The following is a 27,925-nucleotide window of genomic DNA, read 5'->3' as shown; positions in this document are numbered from 1 at the left end:
TCTTTTTTTTTAATTTTATTTTTATAAACAGGTCTGAATTAAGTTTGAGATAGAGAAACTTTCTTGGTGCTAGTGATTTCGTTTCGTCTGTCAGTATGCTTGTTATGTACTCATAGATATTCAGTAACACATGCAGCGTCAGGACTCTGTTGATAATTGAGGGCACTTGGTGGAGAGAGAGAGAGAGAGAGAGAGAGAGACAGAGACTCTGCGTCTTGGCACGGGTGGAGAGAGAGAGAGAGAGAGAGAGAGGGGGCATCCGCGACTCTGCGTCTTGGCACGGGTGTAATCATTAGTACAAAACGTTTTGCAACGGGAACCATTTACTACAAACGAAAACGTTTTGCATTAAAACGGCACTTTTGTATTGGACAAATTCAGCTAGGTCTCTCCCCGTTTGGTTCCGTTTTCTTCCATTTGGTTCCTGGTTAATAATACACAACAGGCAATGCTCTGACGTCACATGTCAGAGTCTCAACTAAAGCAAGCCTAATCGAATTGAGACTTTAGATAATATATATATATATATATATATATTATGGTTGAATCAGTGGATATACTTCCCGGGACAGAGTAACTCTTTGTTTGGAGCCAAAATCATGAAAGCACAGGTGGCAGAGTAACCGCAGGACATCGAGGTAATACATTTTACTGCGGCTCTTTTTGTTGTTGTTAAGATTTACTGCAAGGAATTCAACTCCCCTCCTGTGGGACATAGATAATACTTTAAAAGTTCTCAGCGGCAGTCTCAACAGTTATGTAATGCCTTCTAGACAGCCCAAGTTCAAGATTTGATTTATACACAGCATAAACACTGAACTGTGTGGTTATTAATTTAATATACAATTAAAACACCAATTTAAAAACATAAGTAAACATGATAATATGAAGAATACATGTTGCTGTTTAAATCAGCCATATGATAATATGGAGAATATTTGTTGCTGTTTAAATCAGTTATATGATAATATGGAGAATACATGTTGCTGTTTAAATCAGCCATATGATAATATGGAGAATACATGTTGCTGTTTAAATCAGCCATATGATAATATGGAGAATACATGTTGCTGTTTAAATCAGCCATATGATAATATGGAGAATACATGTTGCTGTTTAAATCAGCCATATGATAATATGGAGAATACATGTTGCTGTTTAAATCAGCCATATGATAATATGGAGAATACATGTTGCTGTTTAAATCAGCCATATGATAATATGGAGAATACATGTTGCTGTTTAAATCAGCCATATGATAATATGGAGAATACATCTTGCTCTTCACACCAGTCATATGTCATTTAGATGTGGGTCAAGTTGCAGGAAGACCATTTCACTCAAATCAATATTTCAAATCAGTAGAAACAGTAAAAATCTGCTGAATTCAAATCAGTAGAATCAGTAAATATCTGCTGAATTTAAATCAGTAGACTGGCATGACTACAGTTCATCAAATTTTTGCAGCCAAGGGGCCAACACATTTATGTTAATATGTCTCTCATTTCAGTTGAAAACGAATAGGTGGTTTCAATATGTCACATATGAATATCAGAGAAAAGCTTCTCGTTAACCCACATTACGTTTAGAGTGGACTTGACAGCATTGGACATAGCAGTTGTTATCGTACATACTGCAGCTGGTCTGACTCATGATCTACATCCCAAATGACACACTATTCCCTACACGGTGCACTACTCTATAGGGCCCTGGTCAAAAGTAGCGCACTATGTAGGGAATAGGGTGCCATTTGGGACGTAGATTATGAGTCCGACTAGCTACACTCTGTAAAAGTGTACCAATGATATGGAACAGCACACTGTGGTCCGGATGAATTGACCCATTTCACCCATTTTCTGTGATTGTCCAACTCTATCTTGTCCAATTCCCCCTCTCTCTGTTTTCCTTTTATAGGCTGTTCTTTGCTGGGGTCCTCCCTTCAGACTATTTCTCTCTTTCATCCTCCCTTTCCCAAACCCGCTTGCCTTCCTTTCACTCTTCCTTTCTTTCTCCAACTGCACATCAGTCCCTCCATCCTTCCTTGTCTCTAACTCCACCCAGTGGCGCTGCCATCATGCGTCGGTACAGCTCCGAGGGGTCTCTACTCGATATGGATTTCCTGCCGTGGAGGAAAGTACCTGTGAAGGGCCACAACTACCACAGCCGGGACGGGGAGTCAGGTACCTACACCCCCCACCTGGAGGACAACGAACTGGATGGTCGAACCACCTCTTTCCCCCCTACCCCTACCATCGTGGAGCCTGGAGCCAGCCCTGGGAGGACGACGGGGAGGGGGGAGCTGCGCAAGGATCACAGCGTCAGTGTGGAGAACTTCACAGAACTAGGGAAGCTAGAGGGTAGAGGTTTTCTTGGAGTGGTGAACCTAAATGAATGTAGGGCATATAGTGATGGGCAGTTGGTGCCGGGGACGACGGGCCGCAGCACAGAGAGCGTGGGCAGCGACGACCAGCCACCACCCTCTCCCTCGTACTCACCCTCTGGCTCCAGCCCCTTGTCCTTCAAATCACAGCAACGGTCACACACCAGAGCCAAGCTGTCAGCAGCCAAGCTACACCTGAAGAGCCTGTTTGGGCAGGTAAAGAGGGATGTGGGATGTCAGGGTCGCTAAAGGAGTGGTCTCTGGCAGTGTTTAGGGTATTGGATGTTTTAGGCGACTGTATGGGAATGGATAGCCTGTGTGTGTTAGATGGGTTTTGACTAGGTGCGTTAGCTCTAATTTTCCGGGTCACCAGGTGGGCAGAGTTTTCACATTTCAGACCATTCCATTGGACCTTGTGAAATCTCTACTCCAATCAGGATGAGCGTATGAGCTAAAAACAAACGCACCCTTTCTGGTTCTTCTCAGTAGTAATTCCAACCTTGAGATTCATCCGACCGAGTGTTATTTATAAAGCAAGCGGTTGTGTTAAAATGTTAAGGTCACACTAAGTTGACAAAGGATTAAATAATCATGCGCAATAGCACACATTTACCTTAAATATTCTCAATTTGATTTAAATATTGTCATGCATATTATTCCTGTCATTGTGTAACTCATTAGACACTCATCCAGCCTTTCATTTTGTTCTTTTAGATAAAAGCATCTGCCAAATGGCAAAAACCAGTGAATACCAAGTCCCCCTCCTCTCCTATTTCTCCCATATGTTGGCATCCACACTGACACCCACTACGTCATGTTTTAATGCTTTTAGGTTTGGAATGTTTAATGTTTTTATAATGGCGACAATGACTCGATACAGGAAAATATTGCTCAAACAGAACTTCTCTAACATTTTATATAACGTTTGGGCTAAAACCAAAGAAGTCATACCGCTGAGATTTATGTGTGTGTGTGTGTGTGTGTGTGTGTGTGTGTGTGTGTGTGTGTGTGTGTGTGTGTGTGTGTGTGTGTGTGTGTGTGTGTGTGTGTGTGTGTGTGTGTGTGTGTGTGTGTGTGTGTGTGTGTGTGGGTTGACTGTATGTGTATGAGTGACACATGCCAATCATTTACATTTGGAAACAAACTAATTGTGTCTGTATTTCCAGAGTCCCCATTCATCACATTCCAACCTGTTTAACCCAGAACAGAAGGAACAGAAAGAACAGAAGGACAGGTGAGGTCATCAACGTGCCTGGGCATCCCTATGGTAATCCAAATACAATTCAGAGGAAAGCAATGTGACCCGTCAACACTGATATTACATAGATATGGCAAAAATATCCTTATCACATGATTGGTTTCCGTAACTGTTTAAAGTCATCTCACTCTCACTCTCTGTCACAGTAATCAAATCTCCTCTGTGGGCAATAGACTGTGGGCAATAGACTGAGGGCAATAGACTGCGGGCAATAGACTGTGAACAATAGAATGAGGACAATAGAATGAGGACAATAGACTGTGGACAATAGACTGTGAGCAATAGAATGAGGGCAATAGACTGTGAACAATAGAATGAGGACAATAGAATGAGGACAATAGACTGTGAACAATAGACTGTCGGCAATAGACTGTGGACAATAGACTGTGGGCAATAGACTGTGAACAATAGAATGAGGACAATAGAATGAGGACAATAGACTGTGGACAATAGACTGTGAGCAATAGAATGAGGGCAATAGACTGTGAACAATAGACTGTGGGCAATAGACTGGACAATAGACTGTGGATAATAGACTGTGGACAATAGACTGTGGGCAATAGACAGTGGACAATAGAATGAGGACAATAGACTGTGGGCAATAGACTGTGGGCAATAGAATGAGGGCAATAGAATGAGGACAATAGACTGTGAACAATAGAATGAGGACAATAGAATGAGGACAATAGACTGTGGACAATAGACTGTGGGCAATAGACTGTGGACAATAGACTGTGAACAATAGACTGTGGGCAATAGACTGTGGACAACAGACTGTGGGCAATAGACTGTGAACAATAGACTGTGGGCAATAGACTGTGGACAATAGACTGTGGACAACAGACTGTGGGCAATAGACTGAGGGCAATAGAATGAGGACAATAGACTGTGGGCAATAAACTGTGGGCAATAGACTGTGGGCAATAAACTGTGGGCAATAGAATGAGGGCAATAGACTGTGAACAATAGACTGTGGGCACTAGACTTGACAATAGACTGTGGATAATAGACTGTGGACAATAAACAGTGGACAATAGAATAAGGACAATAGACTGTGGGCAATAGACTTTGGGCAATAGAATGAGGGCAATAGAATGAGGACAATAGACGGTGGACAATAGACTGTGGGCAATAGACTGTGGACAATCGACTGTGGGCAATAGACTGTGGACAATAGACTGTGGACAATAGATTGTGGGAAATAGACTGTGGGAAATAGACTGTGGACAATAGCCTGTGGACAATAGACTGTGGGAAATAGACTGTGGACAATAGCCTGTGGACAATAGACTGAGGACAATAGACTGAGGACAATAGACTGAGGACAATAGACTGTGCAGTCCCTGGCTGCTATTCCTTATGTAGCCCATAGGGCTCTTGTAAATATTGGTGCACTAAATAGGGAAAATTATGTACTTTCCCTGGTCAAAAGTAGTGCACTACATAGGGAATAGGGTGCCATTTGGGACGTAGCCTAAGAAGTTCCGTTTGAAAGGATTCCCATCCGGACCTCATTCACCCTTAAGGTTGTAATGATACTGAGTCAAACAGTTGTGGAAATGAGGGGTGGTGTCATCATGAAATCTGATGCCTCTCTCCTTTCCTTTCTCTCCCTGTGATCCCCTATTTCCTTACCCTTCCTCTCTCCCTGTCTCTCCCTGTCTCCCTCTCTCCCCCCTTCTCTCCCTTTCCCCCCCTTTCTCTCCCTGTCTCTCCCTCCCTCTCCCTTTCTCTCCCTGTCCTTGTATCTCCCTATTTCCTTACCCTCCCTCTCTCCCTGTCTCTCCCTCTCCCTGTCTCTCCCTCTCCTTCTCTCTCCCTCTCTCCTTACCCCTCCTCTCTCCCTGTCTCTCCCTCTCCCTATGTCTCCCTCTCCTTGTCTCTCTCTCTCTCCTTACCCCTCCTCTCTCCCTGTCTCTCCCTGTCTCTCCCTCTCCCTATTTCTCCATCTCTCTCTCCCTCCCTGTCTCCCTCCCTCTCCCTGTCTCCATATCTCTCTATCTCCCTCCCTCACCTCCTCTCCCTATCTCTTCCTGTCTATCTCCTTACCCTTCCTCTCTCTGTATCTCTCTCACCCTTCCTCTCCCCCCTCTCTCCCTGCCTCTCTCCCTCTCCCTTTCCCCTCCTGTCTCCCTATTTCTCCCTCTCTCTCTCCCTCCCTCTCCCTATCGCTCCCTCTCCCTCTCTCCCTCTCCTCGCTCTTCTCCTGTCTAACTATCTCTCCCTCTCCCTCCCTCACCCCCTCACCCCCTCTCCCCCTCTCCCTATCTCTTCCTGTCTCTCTCCTTACCCCTCCTCTCTCTGTATCTTTCTCACCCTTCCTCTCCTCCCTAACAGTGCTAAAGAGCGGAGATCTCGCCTCCCGTTGATGCACCAGTGGAGTCAGGTGGGCCACAGCAACGCCAAGTTCAGCCGGGTGGAACTTGATAAGTGGGCTGAATCGCTGGACGACCTCCTGGCCAGTCGGAGTAAGTAGACTAGGACACCCTATCCTGACCAGTAGACTAGGACACCCTATCCTGACCAGTAGACTAGGACACCCTATCCTGACCAGTAGACTAGGTCACCCTCCTGACCAGTAGACTAGGTCACCCTATCCTGACCAGTAGACCAGGACACCCTATCCTGACCAGTAGACTAGGTCACCCTATCCTGACCAGTAGACTAGGACACCCTATCTTGACCAGTAGACTAGGACACCCTATCCTGACCAGTAGACTAGGTCACCCTATCCTGACCAGTAGACTAGGACACCCTCCTGACCAGTAGACTAGGACACCCTCCTGACCAGTAGACTAGGACACCCTATCCTGACCAGTAGACTAGGACACCCTATCCTGACCAGTAGACTAGGTCACCCTATCCTGACCAGTAGACTAGGACACCCTATCTTGACCAGTAGACTAGGACACCCTATCCTGACAAGTAGACTAGGTCACCCTATCCTGACCAGTAGACTAGGACACCCTCCTGACCAGTAGACTAGGACACCCTCCTGACCAGTAGACTAGGACACCCTATCCTGACCAGTAGACTAGGACACCCTATCCTGACCAGTAGACTAGGTCACCCTATCCTGACCAGTAGACTAGGACACCCTATCTTGACCAGTAGACTAGGATACCCTATCCTGACCAGTAGACTAGGTCACCCTATCCTGACCAGTAGACTAGGACACCCTCCTGACCAGTAGACTAGGACACCCTCCTGACCAGTAGACTAGGTCACCCTATCCTGACCAGTAGACTAGGAGACCCTATCCTGACCAGTAGACTAGGTCACCCTCCTGACCAGTAGACTAGGTCACCCTCCTGACCAGTAGACTAGGTCACCCTCTTGACCAGTAGACTAGGTCACCCTCCTGACCAGTAGACTAGGATACCCTCCTGACCAGTAGACTAGGTCACCCTCCTGACCAGTAGACTAGGACACCCTCCTGACCAGTAGACTAGGTCACCCTCCTGACCAGTAGACTAGGTCACCCTATCCTGACCAGTAGACAAAGACACCCTATCCTGACCAGTAGACTAGGTCACCCTATCCTGACCAGTAGACTAGGTCACCCTATCCTGACCAGTAGACTAGGTCACCCTCCTGACCAGTAGACTAGGTCACCCTCCTGACCAGTAGACTAGGTCACCCTCCTGACCAGTAGACTAGGATACCCTATCCTGACCAGTAGACTAGGTCACCCTCCTGACCAGTAGACTAGGTCACCCTCCTGACCAGTAGACTAGGTCACCCTCCTGAACAGTAGACTAGGTCACCCTCCTGACCAGTAGACTAGGTCACCCTCCTGACCAGTAGACTAGGATACCCTATCCTGACCAGTAGACTAGGACACCCTATCCTGACCAGTAGACTAGGTCACCCTCCTGACCAGTAGACTAGGTCACCCAATCTTGACCAGTAGACTAGGACACCCTATCCTGACCAGTAGACTAGGTCACCCTATCCTGACCAGTAGACTAGGTCACCCTATCCTGACCAGTAGACTAGGTCACCCTCCTGACCAGTAGACTAGGTCACCCTCCTGACCAGTAGACTAGGTCACCCTCCTGACCAGTAGACTAGGATACCCTATCCTGACCAGTAGACTAGGTCACCCTCCTGACCAGTAGACTAGGTCACCCTCCTGACCAGTAGACTAGGACACCCTATCCTGACCAGTAGACTAGGTCACCCTCCTGACCAGTAGACTAGGTCACCCTCCTGACCAGTAGACTAGGTCACCCTCCTGACCAGTAGACTAGGACACCCTATCCTGACCAGTAGACTAGGTCACCCTCCTGACCAGTAGACTAGGTCACCCTCCTGACCAGTAGACTAGGACACCCTATCCTGACCAGTAGACTAGGACACCCTATCCTGACCAGTAGACTAGGACACCCTCCTGACCAGTAGACTAGGTCACCCTCCTGACCAGTAGACTAGGATACCCTATCCTGACCAGTAGACTAGGACACCCTCCTGACCAGTAGACTAGGACACCCTATCCTGACCAGTAGACTAGGACACCCTCCTGACCAGTAGACTAGGACACCCTATCCTGACCAGTAGACTAGGACACCCTATCCTGACCAGTAGACTAGGTCACCCTATCCTGACCAGTAGACTAGGATACCCTATCCTGACCAGTAGACTAGGACACCCTATCCTGACCAGTAGACTAAGACACCCTATCCTGACCAGTAGACTAGGTCACCCTCCTGACCAGTAGACTAGGACACCCTCCTGACCAGTAGACTAGGTCACCCTCCTGACCAGTAGACTAGGACACCCTATCCTGACCAGTAGACTAGGATACCCTATCCTGACCAGTAGACTAGGACACCCTCCTGACCAGTAGACTAGGACACCCTCCTGACCAGTAGACTAGGTCACCCTCCTGACCAGTAGACTAGGAGACCCTATCCTGACCAGTAGACTAGGTCACCCTCCTGACCAGTAGACTAGGTCACCCTCCTGACCAGTAGACTAGGACACCCTCCTGACCAGTAGACTAGGACACACTCCTGACCAGTAGACTAGGTCACCCTCCTGACCAGTAGACTAGGATACCCTCCTGACCAGTAGACTAGGACACCCTCCTGACCAGTAGACTAGGATACCCTTTCCTGACCAGTAGACTAGGACACCCTATCCTGACCAGTAGACAGGGACACCCTATCCTGACCAGTAGACTAGGACACCCTCCTGACCAGTAGACTAGGACACCCTCCTGACCAGTAGACTAGGTCACCCTCCTGACCAGTAGACTAGGATACCCTCCTGACCAGTAGACTAGGACACCCTCCTGACCAGTAGACTAGGTCACCCTCCTGAACAGTAGACTAGGTCACCCTCCTGACCAGTAGACTAGGACACCCTCCTGACCAGTAGACTAGGACACCCTATCCTGACCAGTAGACTAGGACACCCTCCTGACCAGTAGACTAGGACACCCTCCTGACCAGTAGACTAGGACACCCTATCCTGACCAGTAGACTAGGACACCCTATCCTGACCAGTAGACTAGGTCACCCTCCTGACCAGTAGACTAGGTCACCCTCCTGACCAGTAGACTAGGTCACCCTATCCTGACCAGTAGACTAGGTCACCCTCCTGACCAGTAGACTAGGTCACCCTCCTGACCAGTAGACTAGGATACCCTATCCTGACCAGTAGACTAGGTCACCCTATCCTGACCAGTAGACTAGGACACCCTATCCTGACCAGTAGACTAGGACACCCTATCCTGACCAGTGGACTAGGACACCCTATCCTGACCAGTAGACTAGGACACCCTATCCTGACCAGTAGACTAGGACACCCTATCCTGACCAGTAGACTAGGACACCCTATCCTGACCAGTAGACTAGGTCACCCTATCCTGACCAGTAGACTAGGTCACCCTCCTGACCAGTAGACTAGGTCACCCTCCTGACCAGTAGACTAGGATACCCTATCCTGACCAGTAGACTAGGACACCCTATCCTGACCAGTAGACTAGGATACCCTATCTTGACCAGTAGACTAGGTCACCCTATCCTGACCAGTAGACTAGGACACCCTCCTGACCAGTAGACTAGGTCACCCTATCCTGACCAGTAGACTAGGTCACCCTATCCTGACCAGTAGACTAGGACACCCTCCTGACCAGTAGACTAGGTCACCCTATCCTGACCAGTAGACTAGGACACCCTATCCTGACCAGTAGACTAAGACACCCTATCCTGACCAGTAGACTAGGACACCCTATCCTGACCAGTAGACTAGGTCACCCTCCTGACCAGTAGACTAGGTCACCCTCCTGACCAGTAGACTAGGTCACCCTCCTGACCAGTAGACTAGGTCACCCTATCCTGACCAGTAGACTAGGACACCCTCCTGACCAGTAGACTAGGACACCCTCCTGACCAGTAGACTAGGACACCCTATCCTGACCAGTAGACTAGGTCACCCTATCCTGACCAGTAGACTAGGTCACCCTATCCTGACCAGTAGACTAGGACACCCTCCTGACCAGTAGACTAGGTCACCCTATCCTGACCAGTAGACTAGGACACCCTATCCTGACCAGTAGACTAGGTCACCCTCCTGACCAGTAGACTAGGATACCCTATCCTGACCAGTAGACTAGGACACCCTATCCTGACCAGTAGACTAAGACACCCTATCCTGACCAGTAGACTAGGACACCCTATCCTGACCAGTAGACTAGGTCACCCTCCTGACCAGTAGACTAGGATACCCTCCTGACCAGTAGACTAGGTCACCCTCCTGACCAGTAGACTAGGTCACCCTATCCTGACCAGTAGACTAGGACACCCTATCCTGACCAGTAGACTAAGACACCCTATCCTGACCAGTAGACTAGGTCACCCTCCTGACCAGTAGACTAGGACACCCTATCCTGACCAGTAGACTAGGACACCCTATCCTGACCAGTAGACTAGGACACCCTATCCTGCACTGGAGTGTGTACTGGGCGCCTGTAATTAAACAATAAGGCCAAAGGGGGTGTGGTATATGGCCAATATACCACGGCTAAAGGCTGTTCCTCCGTACGACACAACGCGGAGTGCCTGGACACAGCCCTTAGCCGTGGTATATTGGCCATATATCACAAACCCCAGAGGTGCCTTATTGATATTATAAACTGGTTACCAACGTAATTAGAGCAGTAAAAATAAATGTTTTGTCATACCCGTGGTATACGGTCTGATATAACACGGCTGTCAGCCAATCAGCATTCAGGGCTCGAACCACCCAGTTTATAATTAGAGTTGGATGTTGATCTTGTCATTATTGCAGTGTATTGTTTCTATGCTCTCTCTTGGAGTTGAGTTTACATCCCACAGGCTGTTGACAGATGTTTTGATACCATTTATGTTACGTAGTCTGTCCACAAGAGACTAGGGCTCAGGGGAAGGGGGGAAAAAAGCAAAGTGTACTCTGATCCTGTTTTCAAACTCAGCTCACGAGTGTCTTGCAGCGTGTTGTGATGTCAGCGCGATAGGGCCGTATGGTCTCGGCGTACGTCATTGGTTTCTGTGTGCGGTGCCATAAAGCTGAGTGCGGCACTTGTTCACACTTCAGCTGACCCCACTAGCTACTATGAATAGATGTGATAGAAAACAGTGAGACCGTTTTAGATTACTGTCTCGAATGATCTAGATTGTGTTCCAAATGTAGGGCTGGGAAATATGGGAAAAATATCACAATACATTTGTTCTTTTGACGGTATTTGACAGTGCTTTATGTTTTTAAATAATAAAAGTTATCCATTTTGCTTTATGAGTTGTGCATGACCCTAGGGTGGAAACACATACCTTCTAAAATGATTTAAATGATGCTTTCTCATTCTGATTGGTTGAAGTTTGATTGAACAGTACAAACAAAAGTTGATCTCATTTGAGATCATTTCTACACTGCCACGTAGGGCTGCATGATATGGGCAATAGAATCTAGGTCTTATGTTTAACCAAATATTGCAATTGCAATTTGACTTGCAATTTAGATAAAAAATACTTAGGTGAACTGTTGGAATCATGGAAATTATTATTCCAATTCTATAGTTGGAGTGTAATAGTGGCCCCTTTGAATACGGTGTTGTAAGACAAGACAACGAATGAAAAAGCCAGGGAGGCATTCATAGAATTAGGAATTAAAATACTATTAGAATCTCTATGGAGGCGTTATTGACACAGGGTAGGAACCAAAGTGTTGGTCAGTGTTTCCCAGGGGAGTGGGACCCTATAATTTTAGTTTTCTCTTTATGTAGCTAACATATTCATGCTTTGCTTATTACTCTCTGATTTAGAAAATACTGTTGCACAGACAACAGGCTGATTTAGGCATACACCAGCACTGGTATCAGCCTGTATTAGCTAGCTACGTTTGCTCTGACTCTGTACATTTTATTAGCTAGCCAGCTAACTAGCGATTTAGCAGTAGCGGCTAACACGATTTATTTTAGCCACAACTTGCTAAGAAAAGACAAACTAGCTGTTTGCAGACAGTAAGATACACAAACCAATAGTGTAATTATAGGACGCTTGTGGATGTACATTAAAAAAAGCTAAGTGGAAAGCATCATTGTTGTAAAGTAACATATTGTTGCATCTGCTCAGTGGTGTAAAGTACTTGAGTTGGGGCGGCAGGTAGCCTAGTGGTTAGAGTGTTGGGCCAGTAACTGAAAGGTTGCTAGATCAAATCCCTGAGCTGACAAGGTTAAAAATCTGTCATTCTGCCCCTGAACAAAGCAGTTAACCCACTATTCCTAGGCTGTCATTGTAAATAAGAATTTGTTCTTAACTGACTTGCTTAGTTAAATAAAAAGTAGAAATACTTGAAAGTACTACTTAAGTAGTTGTTTGGGGTGTCTCTGCTTTACTACATTCTTAAAATATGTACTTACAATATCCCTGACACCCAACAGTACTTGTTACATTTTGAATGCTTAGCAGGACAGAAAAATTGCCTAATTCACACACTTATCAAGAGAACATCCCTGGTCATCCCTACTGCCTCTGATCTGGCAGACTCACTAAACAGTGTCAGTGTTGAACTAGAAAATGTTTGGTTTACTTAATATAAGGGATTAGAAATGATTTATAATTTTACTTTTGATACTTAAGTATATTTTAGCAATTACATTTACTTTTGATACTTAAGTATATTTAGAACCAAATACTTTTAGACTTTTACTCAAGTAGTATTTCACTGGGTGACTTTCACTTTTACTTGAGTCATATTCTATTAAGGTATATTTACTTTTACTCAAGTATGACAATTGGGTACTTTTCCCACCACTGCATCTGCTGTATTGACCATGCAGAGTGAAGGGTTGGCAAATGATCTCTGTGTAAGGTGACGCCGACAGATATGGCAGCTCTGCTTCTAGCCCCTAAGCAACTTTGTTTTTTTGTGTTATTTGTTACATTATTAGCCCAGAATTTTTTGTGTTATTATATACACCCGGAAATAACTTTTGAATATCAGTGTTGCGGTAACTCACCATCATTACAACCAGGAATACAACTTTCCCGAATTGGATCCTTTGTTCCGGGCAATTGTACATCCAGCTGCTCCAAAACACTGCCAGCAGAGAAGAGGTATTCGGAGTGGACTTCTAGTCTGACTCAGGAGTCGTGCACACCATCCACTGCTTCCGAGTATATTACTCTCTAAGGTTCAGTCTTTGGATAATAAAGTAGACAAGCTCAGGGCGAGGATCTCCTTCCAGAGAGACATCATGGATCGTAACATACTCTGTTTCATGGAAACATAGCCCTTGGGATATACTGTCCCTGTCTATACAGTCAGCTGGATTCTCAGTACATCGCGCAGACAAGAATAAAGAACTCTCCTGGGAGAAGAAAGGCTGGGTGTATGTTTCATGATTAACTACTCATGGGGTGATTGTGATAACATACAGAAACTCAAGTCATTTTGTTCCCCCAACCTAGAATACCTCACAATCAAATGCCAACGTATTACCTCCCAAGAGAATTCTCTTTGGTTATAGTCACAGCCGTGTATATTCCCCCTCAATCCGATACCACGGCGGCCCTCAAAGAACTACACTGGACTTTATGCAAACTGGAAACCACATATCCTGAGGCCGCATTTATTGTAGCTGGGGATTTTAACAAAGCAAATTTAAGGAAAATGCTACCGAAGTTCTACCACCACATTGACTGTAGTACTCGCGCTGGGAAAACATTGGACCGCTGCTTGAAATGCCTACAAGGCCCTCCCCCGCCCTCCCTTTGGCAAATCTGATCACAACTCCATTTTGCTCCTCTCTTCCTATAGGAAGAACTTCAAACAGGAAGTACCTGTGCTAAGATCTATTCAACGCTGGTCTGACCAATCAGAATCCATGCTTCAAGATTGTTTTCATCATGCAGACTAGGATATGACAAAGTGGAGTCGCAATTCAACGGCTCAGACACGAGACGTATGTGGCAGGGTCTCCAGACAATCACGACCTACAAAGTGAAAATCAGACACGTCACGGACACCGGCGTCTTGCTTTGGACAAGCTAAGCACCACCTTCTCCCACTTTGAGGATAACACAGTGCCACCGACGTGGCCTGCTACCAATGACAGCGGGCTCTCCTTCTCCATGACCGACGTGAGTAAGACATTTAAGCGTGTTAACCCTCGCAAGGCTGCCGGCCCAGACGGCATCCCTAGCCACGTCCTCAGAGCATGCGCAGACCAGCTGGCTGGAGTGTTTATGGACATATTCAATCTCTCCCTATCCCAGTCTGCTTTCCCCACTTGCTTCAAGATGTCCAACATTGTTCCTGTTCCCAAGAAAGCAAAGGTAACTGAACTAAATGACTATCGCCCTGTAACACTCACTTCTGTCATCATGAAGTGCTTTGAGAGGCTAGGTAACGATCAAATATCATATCACCTCTACCTTACCTGACACCCTAGACCCAGTCAATTTGCTTACTGCCCCAATAGATCCACAGAAGATTCAGTCGCCATCACACTGCACACTGCCCTATCCCATCTGGACAAGAGGAATACCTATGTAAGAATGCTGTTCATTGACTATAGCTCAGCATTCAACACCATAGTACCCTCCAAGCCCACCATTAAGTTCGGGGCCCTGAGTCTCAACCCCTCCCTGTCCAACTGTGTCCTGGACTTTCTGACGGGCTTCCCCCAGGTGGTGAAGGTCGGAAACAATATCTCCACTTTGCTGATCCTCAACACAGGGCCCCACAAGGTCGCTTGCTCAGCCCCCTCCTGTACTCCCTGTTCACCCATGACTGCGTGGCCATGCCGCCTCCCAACTCAATCATCAAGTTTGTAGACGACACAACGGTAGTAGGCCTGATTACCAACAATGATGACACAACCCACACGGAGGAGGTGAGGGCCCTGTGAGAGTGGTGCCAGGAAAATAACCTCTCACTCAAAGTCAACAAAACAAAGGATCTGATCGTGGACTTCAGGAAACAGCAGAGGGAGCACACCCCTATCCACATCGACGGGACCACAGTGGAGAAGGTGGAAAGCTTCATGTTCCTCGGCGTACACATCACTGACGATCTGAATTGGTCCACCCACACACAGTGTGGAGAAGAAGGCGCAACAGCTCCACTTCAGCCTCAGGAGGGTAAAGAAATTGGTCTTGGCCCCTAAAACCCTCACAAACTTTTACAGATGCACAATTGAGAGCACACAGGTCCCGTGTGGCTCAGTTGGTAGAGCATGGTGTTTGCAACGCCAGGGTTGTGGGTTCGATTCCCACAGGGGGACCAGTACGGAGAAAAAAATGTATGAAATGTATGCATTCACTACTGTAAGTCGCTCTGGATAAGAGCGTCTGCTAAATGACTAAAATGTAAATGTAATCCTGTCGGGCTGTATGACAGCCTTGTACGGCAACTGCACCATTCGCAACCGCAGGGCTCTCCACAAGGAAGTGTGGTCTGTATAACGCATCACCGGGGGCACACTGCCTGCCCACCAGGACACCTACAGCACCTGATGTCACAGAAAGGCTAAAAAGATCATCAAGGACATCAACTGCCATGGCCTGTTCACCCCGCTACCATCTAGAAGTTGAGGTCAGTACAGGTGCATCAAAGCTGGGACCGAGAGACTGAAAATCAGCTTCTATCTAAAGGTCATCAGATTGTTAAACAGCCATCACTAACTGGCTACCACCTGGTTACTCAACCCTACACCTTAGAGGCTACTGTCCTATGTACATAGACTTGGAATCACTGGCCACTTTAATGATGAAACACTAGAAACTTTAATAATGTTTAAAATACTGATTTAGTCAATGACATTGCTCATCCTAATATTTACATATTTCTTAATTCCATTATTTTACTTTTAGATTTGTGTATTGTTGTGAATTGTTAGATACTACTGCACTGTTGGAGCTAGGAACACAAGCATTTCGCTACACCCGCAATAACATCTGCTAAGTATGTGTACGTGACCAATAAAATGTTATTTGAACGAGCAACAACTGCGCTCCTTTAGTGACAGGTGGGGAGAGAAAGGGAGAGATGGAACTCAAGTAGCAGAGGATTCTATTTTTAAAAAAAGAGTCACATTTAACAAACTAATCATTGAATCCTTCCATTTTTTGCTGTCTTACACTTGATTCATACAGCGTCTCAGAGAATAAGTACCTGATCTAGGATCAGGTCCCTCTTGTCCATGTCATCTTATTCATTGTGATCTAAAAGGCAAAACTGATCCTAGGTCAGCACTCCTACTCTGAGACACTTCATGAACACAGTCCCAGTTCTCAGATTGATTGTTCTACGTGAGAAAGGTCATGGGTGGGAACTTGGAACCATTTATAATAGGTGTGCCTACTGAATCCCAAATAGCACCCTCTTCCCTATATAGTGCACCACTTTAACTATTGACTCTGGTTAAAAGTAGTGCACTATATAGGGAACAGGGTGCCATTTGGGGACACACTCCGTGACCAAGGAAGATACAATAATGTCATATTTACTTCCTCATTCCTTCTAGAATGTAACGTCCGTTGTTGGAATGAGACCAAGGTGCAGCGTGGGTTGGGTTCATCATATTTTAATATAAACGGTCAACCAGCAAAAACCAAAACAAGAAGCAACACAACGAACAGTTTCGCAGGCTTCTCACAGCAATGCAAAAACAACTTCCCACACAGACAGGTGGAAAAAGGGCTACCTAAGTATGGCTCCCAATCAGCGACAACGATGTACAGCTGTCCCTGATTGAGAGCCATACCAGGCCAAAACACAGAAATACAAAACATAGATGGGAACATAGAATGCCCACCCCAACTCACGCCCTGACCAAACCAAAATAGAGACATAAAAAGGAACTCTAAGGTCAGGGCGTGACAGCCCCCCCCAAAGGTGCGGACTCCGGCCGCAAAACCTAAACCTATAGGGGAGGGTCCGGGTGGGCATCTATCCGCGGTGGCGGCTCAGGGGCGGGACGCAGACCCCGCTCCACCTCTGGCTCACCCCACTTTGGTGGTGCCTCTAGAGCGGGGTCCCTCTGCGCCGGACAGGCGGGCGCTCTGGCTGCGCCGGACAGGCGGGCGGCTCTGGCGGCTCCGGACTGGCGGGCAGCTCTGGCGGCCCGGACTGGCGGGCGGCTCTGGCGCCGGACGGCGGGCGCTCTGGCGGCTCCGGACTGGCGGGCCTGGGCGACTCTGGCAGCTCCGGACTGGCGGGACTTGCAGTAGGCCTGGCTCTGGGTGCAGGCACAGGATTCACCAGGCTGGGGAGACATGCAGGAGGCCTGGCTCTGGGAGCAGGCACAGGACTCACCAGGCTGGGGAGCCCTGCAGGAGGCCTGGCTCTGGGAGCAGGCACAGGACTCACCAGACTGGGGAGACATGCAGGAGGCCTGGCTCTGGGAGCAGGCACAGGATAGGCCGGATCTCGAAGACCTACTGGAGGTCTGGAGCGCACAGCCTGCACAACCCATCCTGGCTGGGTTGTAACTGTAGCCCTGCACGGGCGGAGTGCTGGCACAGAGCGAACTGGGCTGTGCTGAGGACTGATGGCTGCCGTGCGTAGAGCAGGCGCAGGGTAGCCTGGGCCTAGGAGACGCACTGGTGGCCAGATGTGCTGCGCAGGCATACTCCTTCCTGGTTGGATCCTCACCCTAGCCCGGCAGATGCGGGGAGCTGGGATGTAACGTCCCGGGCTGTGACCGCGCACTGGAGACACCGTGCACTCCACCGCATAACGCGTGTCTGACCAGTACAACGCCACGATAAGAACGGGGAGCTGGCTCAGGTCTCCAACCTGACTCTGCCACACTCCCCGTGTGCCCCCCCCACAACTTCCTTGCCAGCCGTGTTCCCTCATACCGTTGCCGTTGGTCCTTTTCTCCTGCTGCCTCCGCTCTTCTGAGTGCCTCCACCTGTTCCCATGGGAGGCGGTCCCTTCCGGCCAGGATCTCTTCCCAAGTGTAGGATCCCTTGCCGTCCAGGATGTCTTCCCATGTCCAGTCCTCTTTTCCACGCTGCTTGGTCCGCTTGTGGTGGGAAGTTCTGTAACGTCCATTGTTGGAATGAGACCAAGGCGCAGTGTGGGTTGGGTTCATCATATTTTAATATAAACGGTCAACCAGCAAAAAACAAAACAAGAAGCAACACAACGAACGAACAGTTTCGCAGGCTTCTCACAGCAATGCAAAAACAACTTCCCACACAGACAGGTGGAAAAAGGGCTACCTAAGTATGGCTCCCAATCAGCGACAACGATGTACAGCTGTCCCTGATTGAGAGCCATACCAGGCCAAAACACAGAAATACAAAACATAGATGGGAACATAGAATGCCCACCCCAACTCACGCCCTGACCAAACCAAAATAGAGACATAAAAAGGAACTCTAAGGTCAGGGCGTGACATAGAATTTCTCCTGTCCTGTTACTAACACCCGTATTATTCCATCCCACCACACCGCTGTTGTGACAGTTTACTGTCGTTATCTTGTAAAACAGGTTTAGGCAACCCTGGTCCTGGAGTGCCACAGGCACTTCATGTTTTTGATTTATCTGACCTGGAAGACCAGGTGTGTTGAATTTAGTCAATCACTGAACTGATCAATTAGATCAGTTGTTCAGGTGTGGGAGCTTAGTTAGTACATGCGGTACCTGCGGCACTCCAGGAACAGGGTTACCTACCCCTGTCGTACGGGATCAAAATAACTAAGGGAGGGTGTTTTCAGTAACCTTCCTTTGATAGTTACATTCCAGGAAAGCTTTGAAAAGGAAACTGTCTAGTTTGCTTGCTCTTCTAGGGAAATTGTTGTCAGTTAAAGATAAACCCTAGGTTGTCATGGCTACATGTGCCCCCACCCACACACACACACCATACTTTAGTGTAGTCCTATTGGAATGTGGAACATTAGAGAACCATTAATGCTAACAGTGCATTGGGAAAGCATTCAGACCCCTTGACTTGTTCCACCTTTTGTTACGTTACAGCCTTATTCTAAAATCGATGAAAATGTTTTTAAAATCCTCATTAATCTACACACAATACCCCATAATAAAAAAAAGTGTAAACAGGTTTTTAGAAATTTTACCAAATGAATTAAAAATAAAAACAGATACCTTATTTACATAGGTATTTAGACCCTTTGCTATGAGACTCGAAATTGAGCTCAGGTGCATCCTGTTTCCATTGATCATCTTTGAGATGTTTCTACAACTTGATTGGAGTCCACCTGTGGTAAATTCAATTGATTGAACATGATTTGCAAATGCACACACCTCTCTCAGAGCAAAAGCCAAGTCATGAGGTCGAATAAGTTGTCCATAGAGCTCCGAGACGGGATTGGGTCGAGGCACAGATCTGGAGAAGGGTACCAAAAAATGTCTGCAGCATTGAAGATCCCCAACCACACTGGCCTCCATCAAATTCTTAAATGGAAGAAGTTTGGAACCACCAAGAATTTTCCTAGAGCTGGCCGCCTGGCCAAACTGAGCAATCGGGGGAGAAGGGCCTTGATCAGTGACGTGACCAAAAACCCGATGGTCACTCTGACAGAGCTCCAGAGTTCCTCTGTGGAGATGGGAGAACCTTCCAGAAGGACAACCATCTCTGCAGCACTCCACCAATCAGGCCTTTATGGTAGAGTGGACGCCACTTCTCAGTAAAAGGCACATGACAGCCCACTTGGAGTTTGCCAAAAGGCACCTAAAGGACTCTCAGACCATGAGAAACACGATTCTCTGGTCTGATGAAACCAAGATTGAACTATTTGGCCTGAATGCCAAGCGTCACGTCTGGAGGAAACCTGGCACCAACCCTACGGTGAAGCATGGTGATGGCAGCATCATGCTGTGGGGATGTTTCTCAGCGGCAGGGAGTGGGAGACTAGTCTGGATCGAGGGAAAGATGAACTGAGCAAAGTACAGAGAGATCCTTGATGAAAACCTGCTCCAGAGCGCTCAGGAACTCAGACTGGTGTGAAGGTTGACCTTCCAACAGGACAACAACCCTAAGCACACAGCCAAGACAATGCAGGCGTGGCTTCGGAACAAGTCTCTGAATGTCCTTGTGGACCAGCCTGAGCCTGGACTTCAACCTGATCGAATATCTCTGGAGAGACCTGAAAATAGCTGTGCAGCAACGCTCCCCATCCAACCTGACAGAGCTTGAGAGGATCTGCAGAGAAGAATGGGAGAAACTCCCCAAATACAGGTGTGCCAAGCTTGTAGCTTCATACCCAAGAAGACTTGAGGGTGTAATCGCTGCCAAAGGTGCTTCAACAAAGTACTAAGTAAAAGGTATGAAATACTTATGTAAATGTGATATTTCATTTTTTTATATAATAATACATTTGCCAACATTTCTAAAAACATGTTTTCTCTTTGTCATTGTGGGGTATTGTGTGTATATTGATGAAGATCAATTTCAGAATAAGGCTGTAAAATAACAAAATGTGGAAAAAGTCAAGGGGTCTGAATACTTTCCGAATGCACTTTATATGGAGCCTGTAGACATATAGGCTATATTCCTACATCTCGATGGCTGGGTTTAGACAGGCAGCCCATTTCTGATCTTTTGGCCAATTATTGGCAAAGGAGCTTATCTGTTTGGTCAAAAGACAAGTATAAATGCAGCCAATGTTCCTTTCAGATTATAAACTGTATTGTCCATTCTTGTGGAATGGAAATGTCTTTATAGGCATGTGGCTCACACAATCGCAATCAGGCAGAGTACAAAAACAGTCTAAATGGTAGCCTCATAAATACATACACATAAATACTATCATCAGTCTACTGTTATAGAAATTAAAAGCTTTCTTGGAATGCTTTCATCTACTTCTATCTACTACCAGGGATTAAATGTCATATAAAGTTGAAGTCGGAGGTTTACATACACCTTAGCCAAATACATTTAAACTCAGTTTTTCACAATTCCTGACATTTAATCCCGGTAAAAATTCCCTGTCTTAGGTCAGTTAGGATCACCACTTTTTATTTGAAGAATGTGAAATGTCAGAATAATAGTAGAATGATTGATTTATTTCAGCTTTTATTTCTTTCTTCACATTCCCAGTGGGTCAGAAGTTTACATACACTCAATTAGTATTTGGTATCATTGCCTTTAAATTGTTTAACTTGGGTCAAACGTTTCGTGTAGCCTTCCACAAGCTTCCCACAATAAGTTGGGTGAATTTTGGCCCATTCCTTCTGACAGAGCTGGTGTAACTGAGTCAGGTTTGTAGGCCTCCTTGTTTGCACACGCTTTTTCAGTTCTGCCCACACATTTTCTATGGGATTGAGGTCAGGGCTTTGTGATGGCCACTCCAGTACCTTGACTTTGTTGTACTTAAGCCATTTTGCCACAACTTTGGAAGTATGCTTGGGGTCATTGTCCATTTGGAAGACCCATATGTGACCAAGCTTTAACTTCCTGATTGATGTCTTGAGGTGTTGCTTCAATATATCCACATAATTTTCCTACCTCATGATGCCATCTATTTTGTGAAGTGCACCAATCCCTCCTGCAGCAAAGCACCCCCACAACATGATGCTGCCACCCCGTGCTTCACGGTTGGGATGGTGTTCTTCGGCTTGCAAGCCTCCCCTTTTTCCTCCAAACATAACGATGGTCATTATGGCCAAACAGTTCTATTTTTGTTTCATCAGACCAGAGGACATTTCTCCAAAAAGTAAGATTTTTGTCCCCATGTGCAGTTGCAAACTGTAGTCTGGCTTTCTTATGGCGGTTTTGGAGCAGTGGCTTCTTCCTTGCTGAGCGGCCTTTCAGGTTATGTCGATATAGGACTCGTTTTACTGTGGATATGGATACTTTTGTACCTGTTTCCTCCAGCATCTTCACAAGGTCCTTTGCTGTTGTTCTGGGATTGATTTGCACTTTTCGCACCAAAGTACGTTCATCTCTAGGAGACAGAACGCGTCTCCTTCCTGAGCGGTTGTTAATACAGATGAGCGTGGCACCTTCAGGCGTTTGGAAATTGTTCCCAAGGTTGAACCAGACTTGTGGAGGTCTACAATATCTTTTCTGAGGACTTGGCTGATTTCTTTTGATTTTCCTATGATGTCAAGCAAAGAGGCACTGAGTTTGAAGGTAGGCCTTGAAATACATCCACAGGTACACCGCCAATTGACTCAAATGATGTTAATTAGCCTATCAGAAGCTTCTAAAGCCATGACATCCCTTTCTGGAATTTTCCAAGCCATTTAAAGGCACATTCAACTTAGTGTTTGTAAACTTCTGACCCACTGGAATTGTGATAGTGAATTATAAGTTAAATAATCTGTCTGTAAACAATTGTTGGAAAAATTACTTGTGTCATGCACAAAGTAGATGTCCTAACCGACTTGCCAAAACTATAGTTTGTTAACAAGAAATGTGTGGAGTGGTTGAAAAACTAGTTTTTAATGACTCCAACCTAAGTGTATGTAAACTTCCGACTTCAACTGTACATATGAGATGAGTAATGCAAGATATGTAAACATCATTATTAAAGTGTCATTAATAAAGTGACTAGTGATCCATTTATTAAAGTGGCCAATGATTTCAAGTCTGTATGTAGGCAGCACTCTGATGGCCTTGAGATAGAAGCTATTTGTTAGTCTCTCGGTCCCAGCTTTGTTGCACCTGTACTGACCTCGCCTTCTGGATGATAGTGGGGTGAACAGACAGTGGCTCGGGTGGTTGATGTCCTTGATGGTCTTTAGCTTAGTTATACATTCTGAAGTGATGAAGTTTTGATTATTTTAAGTGAAGTGTTTAAACGTGTTTTAATTGTTGAACTGTTATTCAAAATGAACTAGTGTCAGTGTTGATTAATCACATATCACAATCCTGCAATAAAGAGGGGAAGGGGTTCTGTCTGTAATTTGTCTGTGTTTCTGTGTTGTATTCTCAAATGAACATTTCATTTTTGTCTAGTTGTAAGATCTCTAATATGTTTTATTTGTTTGTCACTCTCTCTCTATTTCACTAAATCAGCTTTGAGAATACATTTTGCAGCTTATCATATGGCATGTGTCGCCAATGCAGCCATAGGACTACATAATGATGGCATTACTGGCCTTGTGGGCATCTGTCATCAGAGAATAGCTAAACTTACACATTGTTTACATGTTGACCTATACGTTCTGAATTTAAAATGATACCAGTAGACAATGTATATAAAGTAAAGAATATACCAGATTTTGTACATGCCTTTTAAGTGCTGACATCAAATTTTGTGCAAATCCAACCCTTGTAAGAAAATAAGGAGATGACAATTAGGCTACAGGAGATTTAGCATCACAGGAAACATTCTATGAGGTACATTTTATTTAATTCATTTTAGCGATGTTGCTAGCAAAGTGATTGCAGCTCCCATAGCAACCAGGAACTGTCTATGTATCACTGACCCTGCATAAGCTAGCGACTGGGCTAACACAGGAAACCTTTCAGGTCAATAATATGCTGTTTTTATAAATTTTTTGCTTTCTAATAGTAGCTAGCTAGTAGCTAGTTAGTTATACCTACTGTAGGTAACTTACAAGGTTAGCTGACTTTTCAACAACGACAAAAATAACTCAATGTGGCTGGCTAGCTACTTGTCCCTCATGCTAGCCTTTACAGCCAAATATCACTTACGTCTAGAATAGAAAATATTGATATGGCCAGCATTGTAGACTGTTGCTCCTACGGCACTAAACTGGTGAGCGCCTTCCAGAGCGCCGCCCAAGCAAAGCATTTGATTGTTTGACGTGTTGCGAGTTGTCACTGATTTACATCTGGTGCTGACCCCTCTTTACCTAATTTCTGCCATGGAACTTCCCCAGGCTTCCCGTTTTTCTGGTTCGCGATGCGGCTAGGTTAAGGGTTACGGTTGGTGTTACGATTTTTGAATGGGAATCAATTATTTGGTCCCCACAAGGATAGGTAAACAAACCCGTATGTGTGTGCGTACGTGTTACTGTGTTGCCCTGTCTATCCCAGTCACGGTGTGTGAACAATGACATGTTGTAACCACTGTGTCAGCAATCTTCTGTACTCCTTCCTTTCCCCACCCCCACTCAGTCTGCACAAAAACATGTTGCAACCCACTGTCGAGAGAGAGAGAGAGAGAGAGAGAGAATGTGTGACTGATTAAAGATAGCAAGAATGAAAATATACTGGGGGGAAAAATTCTATGATTGATTAGTACTTTACAGTCTGTGTATATTTCTGTGTGTGTGTAATAACTTTTTTGAAATGTCATGATTTTTTTCAGGTCCTGAATTTGTTCAAATGCTATTTTAAGCTTAAGGGTTAGGTTTTGGGTTTTGGGGTTAAGGTTTTTGCAGGTTAGAGTTAGGGAAAAATGTGTGTTTGCATGTCAATGTATTGGCCAATGGTGTGTGTGAACATCCCATCTGTCTCCCCTTCCTCGTCTTCCCCTCTAGTGACGTCCTAAATGTACTTCCATAAACCCTAATACTCCTCCCTCTCCCCCCCTCCCCCTTCCCCTCCCTCTCTCCAGCGGGTGTGTCTGTGTTTGGAGCATTCCTTCGCTCAGAGTTTAGTGAGGAGAATCTGCAGTTCTATCTGGCCTGTGAGCAGTACAGAAACTCGTCCAACAACTTCAGCCTGCACAAACGGGCCAAGGCGATCACTGCCACCTATATTGATGCGGGAGCGCCACGAGAGGTATATAGAATGTGTCTATACTTTAACCTGCCTGGCCGGCCTTTCTATCGGTCTATCTGTTCATCTGTGGGCTAGCCGGTCTTTCTATCGGTCTATCTGTCCATCTGTGGGCTAGCCGGTCTTTCTATCGGTCTATCTGTTCATCTGTGGGCTAGCCGGTCTTTCTATCAGTTTATCTGTAAATGGGCTTCTCTTTCTTTTCTCCATCTACCATTCTGTAATCTTCTTCCTTCTGCACGGTGGTGTGTTTGTTAAACCAGTTAATTCACCCATCCCCTGTCCTCTCCCTCGTTCACTCTCTCCCCTCTCTCTCCCCCTCCATGCCCCGTCCTCTCCCTCTTTCACTCTCTCCCCTCTCTCTCTCCCTCCATGCCGCGTCCTCTCCCTCTTTCTCTCTCTCTCCCTCCATGCCCCATCCTCTCCCTCTTTCACTCTCTCCCCTCTCTCTCCCTCCATGCCCTGTCCTCTCCCTCTTTCTCTCTCTCTCCCTCCATGCCCCGTCCTCTCCCTCTTTCTCTCCCCTCCATCCCCATCCTCTCCCTCTTTCACTCTCTCCCCTCTCTCTCTGCCTCCATCTCCCTCTCTTTCCCACTGCCTTTCTCTCTCGCTGCCCCTCTCTCTCTCATCCTCCGTCTCTCCATACCTCTCCCGCTCTTGCTTCTTTCTCCCCTCTCTCTCTCTCTCTCCCTTTCCCACTCTGCCTCTCTCTCTCTCTCTCCCTTTCCCACTATGCCTCTCTCTCCCTCCCTCCCTCCCTTTCCCACTCTGCCTCTCTCTCTCCCTCTCTCCCTTTCCCACTCTGCCTCTCTCTCTCCCTCTCTCCCTTTCCCACTCTGCCTCTCTCTCTCCCTCTCTCCCTTTCCCACTCTGCCTCTCTCTCTCCCCCTCTCCCTTTCCCACTCTACCTCTCTCCCTCCCTCCCTTTCCCACTCTGCCTCTCTCTCTCCCTCTCTCCCTTTCCCACTCTGCCTCTCTCTCTCCCTCTCTCCCTTTCCCACTCTGCCTCTCTCTCTCCCCCTCTCCCTTTCCCACTCTACCTCTCTCCCTCCCTCCCTTTCCCACTCTGCCTCTCTCTCTCTCTCCCTCCCTTTCCCACTCTGCCTCTCTCTCTCCCTCTCTCCCTTTCCCACTCTGCCTCTCTCTCTCCCCCTCTCCCTTTCCCACTCTACCTCTCTCCCTCCCTCCCTTTCCCACTCTGCCTCTCTCTCTCTCTCCCTCCCTTTCCCACTCTGCCTCTCTCTCCCTCTCTCCCTTTCCCACTCTGCCTCTCTCTCTCCCTCCCTCCCTTTCCCACTCTGCCTCTCTCTCTCTCTCTCTCCCTCTCTCTCTCTCTCTCTCTCTCCCTTTCAGGTGAACTTGGACAGTAAGACCAGAGATCTAACCACACAGCTCCTACAGGCCCCATCACACACCTCCCTATCCCACGCCCAGAAACGCATCTACTCCCTCCTGGATACAGACTGCTACCCTCGCTTCCTCCAGTCCACCATCTACCTCACCCTGCTGGGCCAGGCTGACTAGAGACTAACGGCTCCATTCAATCCGTATCGTGGAAGTTCAGCACTATAGCCTCGATTGAAATGTATAGGCAATGTGCCAGCGTTCGGGGAGACTACGTTCACGTTAAACGCTGTATATGATGGCTCAATCTGAAATGACTTTTACATTTCAATCACGCTGTAGCGTTGAATTTTCTGCAATACGAATTGAATGGGGACCTAAGGCTTTGTCCCTATTCTCCACTCTCCACCCTTCTCCTAAAGTGTACACTTGCACACTATCTTACATGGATTTAACAATGGTGGAAAGGAAACTCCAATCCAGTGCTTTTGAATCTATGATGGGTGTGTAAGTGCTTACTGGGAAAGGGTGGAAAACTGAGACCTATCTGTTGTGGATATAGGGTAGGACTGTTGCAGGAGATGCAGTTACATAATGTTGAGTTAAAGAGGGTTTGGGGTTTAGTCATTCACGTTAATGAGCAGGGTTGTGTTCATTTGGGCATGGAACAGAAAAACCTTTTCAATGTTTTTCAAAGCAAAACGAAAATGAGAGTTCCTTATTGGACAAGTCCAGGTAGTCCCTTTCTGTTTCAGTGCCTAATGAACATGACCCAGGGCGTTCTGTTAGGTTCTGTTCTGCTTCGGGTGTGAAGTAGCTTGGGGAAATGACAGCTGGGAATGCCATGGGGTTTGGATTGAAGGAGCTTGCCAATCGATCAACAGAGGTTACGAGACAGGGACCTATTTTTTCCACGACTTAACGAGTGCGAAACTGCCGATATCATTGTCTGTTATCATTAAACATCCTCTTTTTGTTGGCATCATTCGTAGCAGAGCAGCTAAGAAGCCGATAGGTCACCCACGGTCCAATGAGCACGTATGGAATTCCGCCAGCGTGGACAAAGGAAAAACAAGTAGAGCAAGATGCCGCACTAGTTAAAAAGGACAACGCATTTTGTGAAACCCAAAACAGTTCACACGGGTGGAGGAGGGTGGAGGAGGGGGGAGGAGGGTGGAGGAGGGGGGGAGGAGGGTGGAGGAGGGGGGAGGAGGGGGGGGAGGAGGGTGGAGGATGGTGGAGGAGGGTGGAGGAGGGGGGAGGAGGGTGGAGGAGGGTGGAGGAGGGGGAAGGAGGGGGGAGGAGGGTGGAGGAGGGGGGGAGGAGGGTGGAGGAGGGGGGAGGATGGTGGAGGAGGGGGAAGGAGGGGGGAGGATGGTGGAGGAGGGGGGAGGAGGGGGGAGGAGGGTGGAGGAGGGGGAGGAGGGGGGAGGAGGGGGAAGGAGGGTGGAGGAGGGGGGAGGAGGGGGGAGGAGGGCCGTACAAGGAAGTAACCTAGATTGCCTCCAGGAACTCTTTTTGAAAAAGTGATTCCTTTCAAAGATGTCACCTTATAATCCCTCAGATCAGATAGATGGTTTTATTAACATATCAAAACAGATCATTTGTCGCTAGATAATTCAAAAATTTTATTGTTTCCAAGTAAGCCATCTTACATTACAATAACACAAGTAGGGGATGTCCCATCAGGCTTCTGGCAAACAAAATCAGTGTTGGTTTGATGCTGTTCTTACGTGACTGCAGTGTACTAAACAGCGTATGAAAACCAAAAGAGAAACCTATTCACTAA

At 46.8% G+C, this 27,925-nt stretch overlaps 1 protein-coding gene across 1 annotated transcript; it reads left to right on the top strand.

Moving 5' to 3' along the window:
- Nucleotides 1-27,146, top strand: LOC106593811 (regulator of G-protein signaling 1). The gene is made up of 6 exons (XM_045709617.1): nucleotides 1-638; nucleotides 1,915-2,596; nucleotides 3,547-3,614; nucleotides 5,976-6,106; nucleotides 24,629-24,795; nucleotides 26,146-27,146. Exons 2-6 carry the CDS (start codon nucleotides 2,075-2,077, stop codon nucleotides 26,314-26,316), a joined length of 1,059 nt encoding a protein of 352 aa, XP_045565573.1. The 5' UTR covers nucleotides 1-638; nucleotides 1,915-2,074; the 3' UTR covers nucleotides 26,317-27,146.
- The last annotated feature ends 779 nt before the right edge of the window (nucleotides 27,147-27,925 follow it).

Source organism: Salmo salar, chromosome ssa27, assembly GCF_905237065.1.
Source record: "Salmo salar chromosome ssa27, Ssal_v3.1, whole genome shotgun sequence".
In the NCBI taxonomy this organism is placed as follows: domain Eukaryota; kingdom Metazoa; phylum Chordata; class Actinopteri; order Salmoniformes; family Salmonidae; genus Salmo; species Salmo salar.
The sequence above is the reverse complement of the archived record's forward strand: the minus strand, read 5'-3'. Positions and strand labels throughout refer to the sequence as shown.

Excerpts from the sequence above, each read along its gene's own strand:
- LOC106593811 (XM_045709617.1), top strand. The coding sequence starts at position 2,075 with ATGCGTCGGTACAGCTCCGAGGGGTCTCTACTCGATATGGATTTCCTG. Across the intron at positions 3,615-5,975 it reads CAGAAAGAACAGAAGGACAG|TGCTAAAGAGCGGAGATCTC; the intron begins GTGAGGTCATCA and ends CCTCCCTAACAG. Across the intron at positions 6,107-24,628 it reads CGACCTCCTGGCCAGTCGGA|CGGGTGTGTCTGTGTTTGGA; the intron begins GTAAGTAGACTA and ends CCCTCTCTCCAG.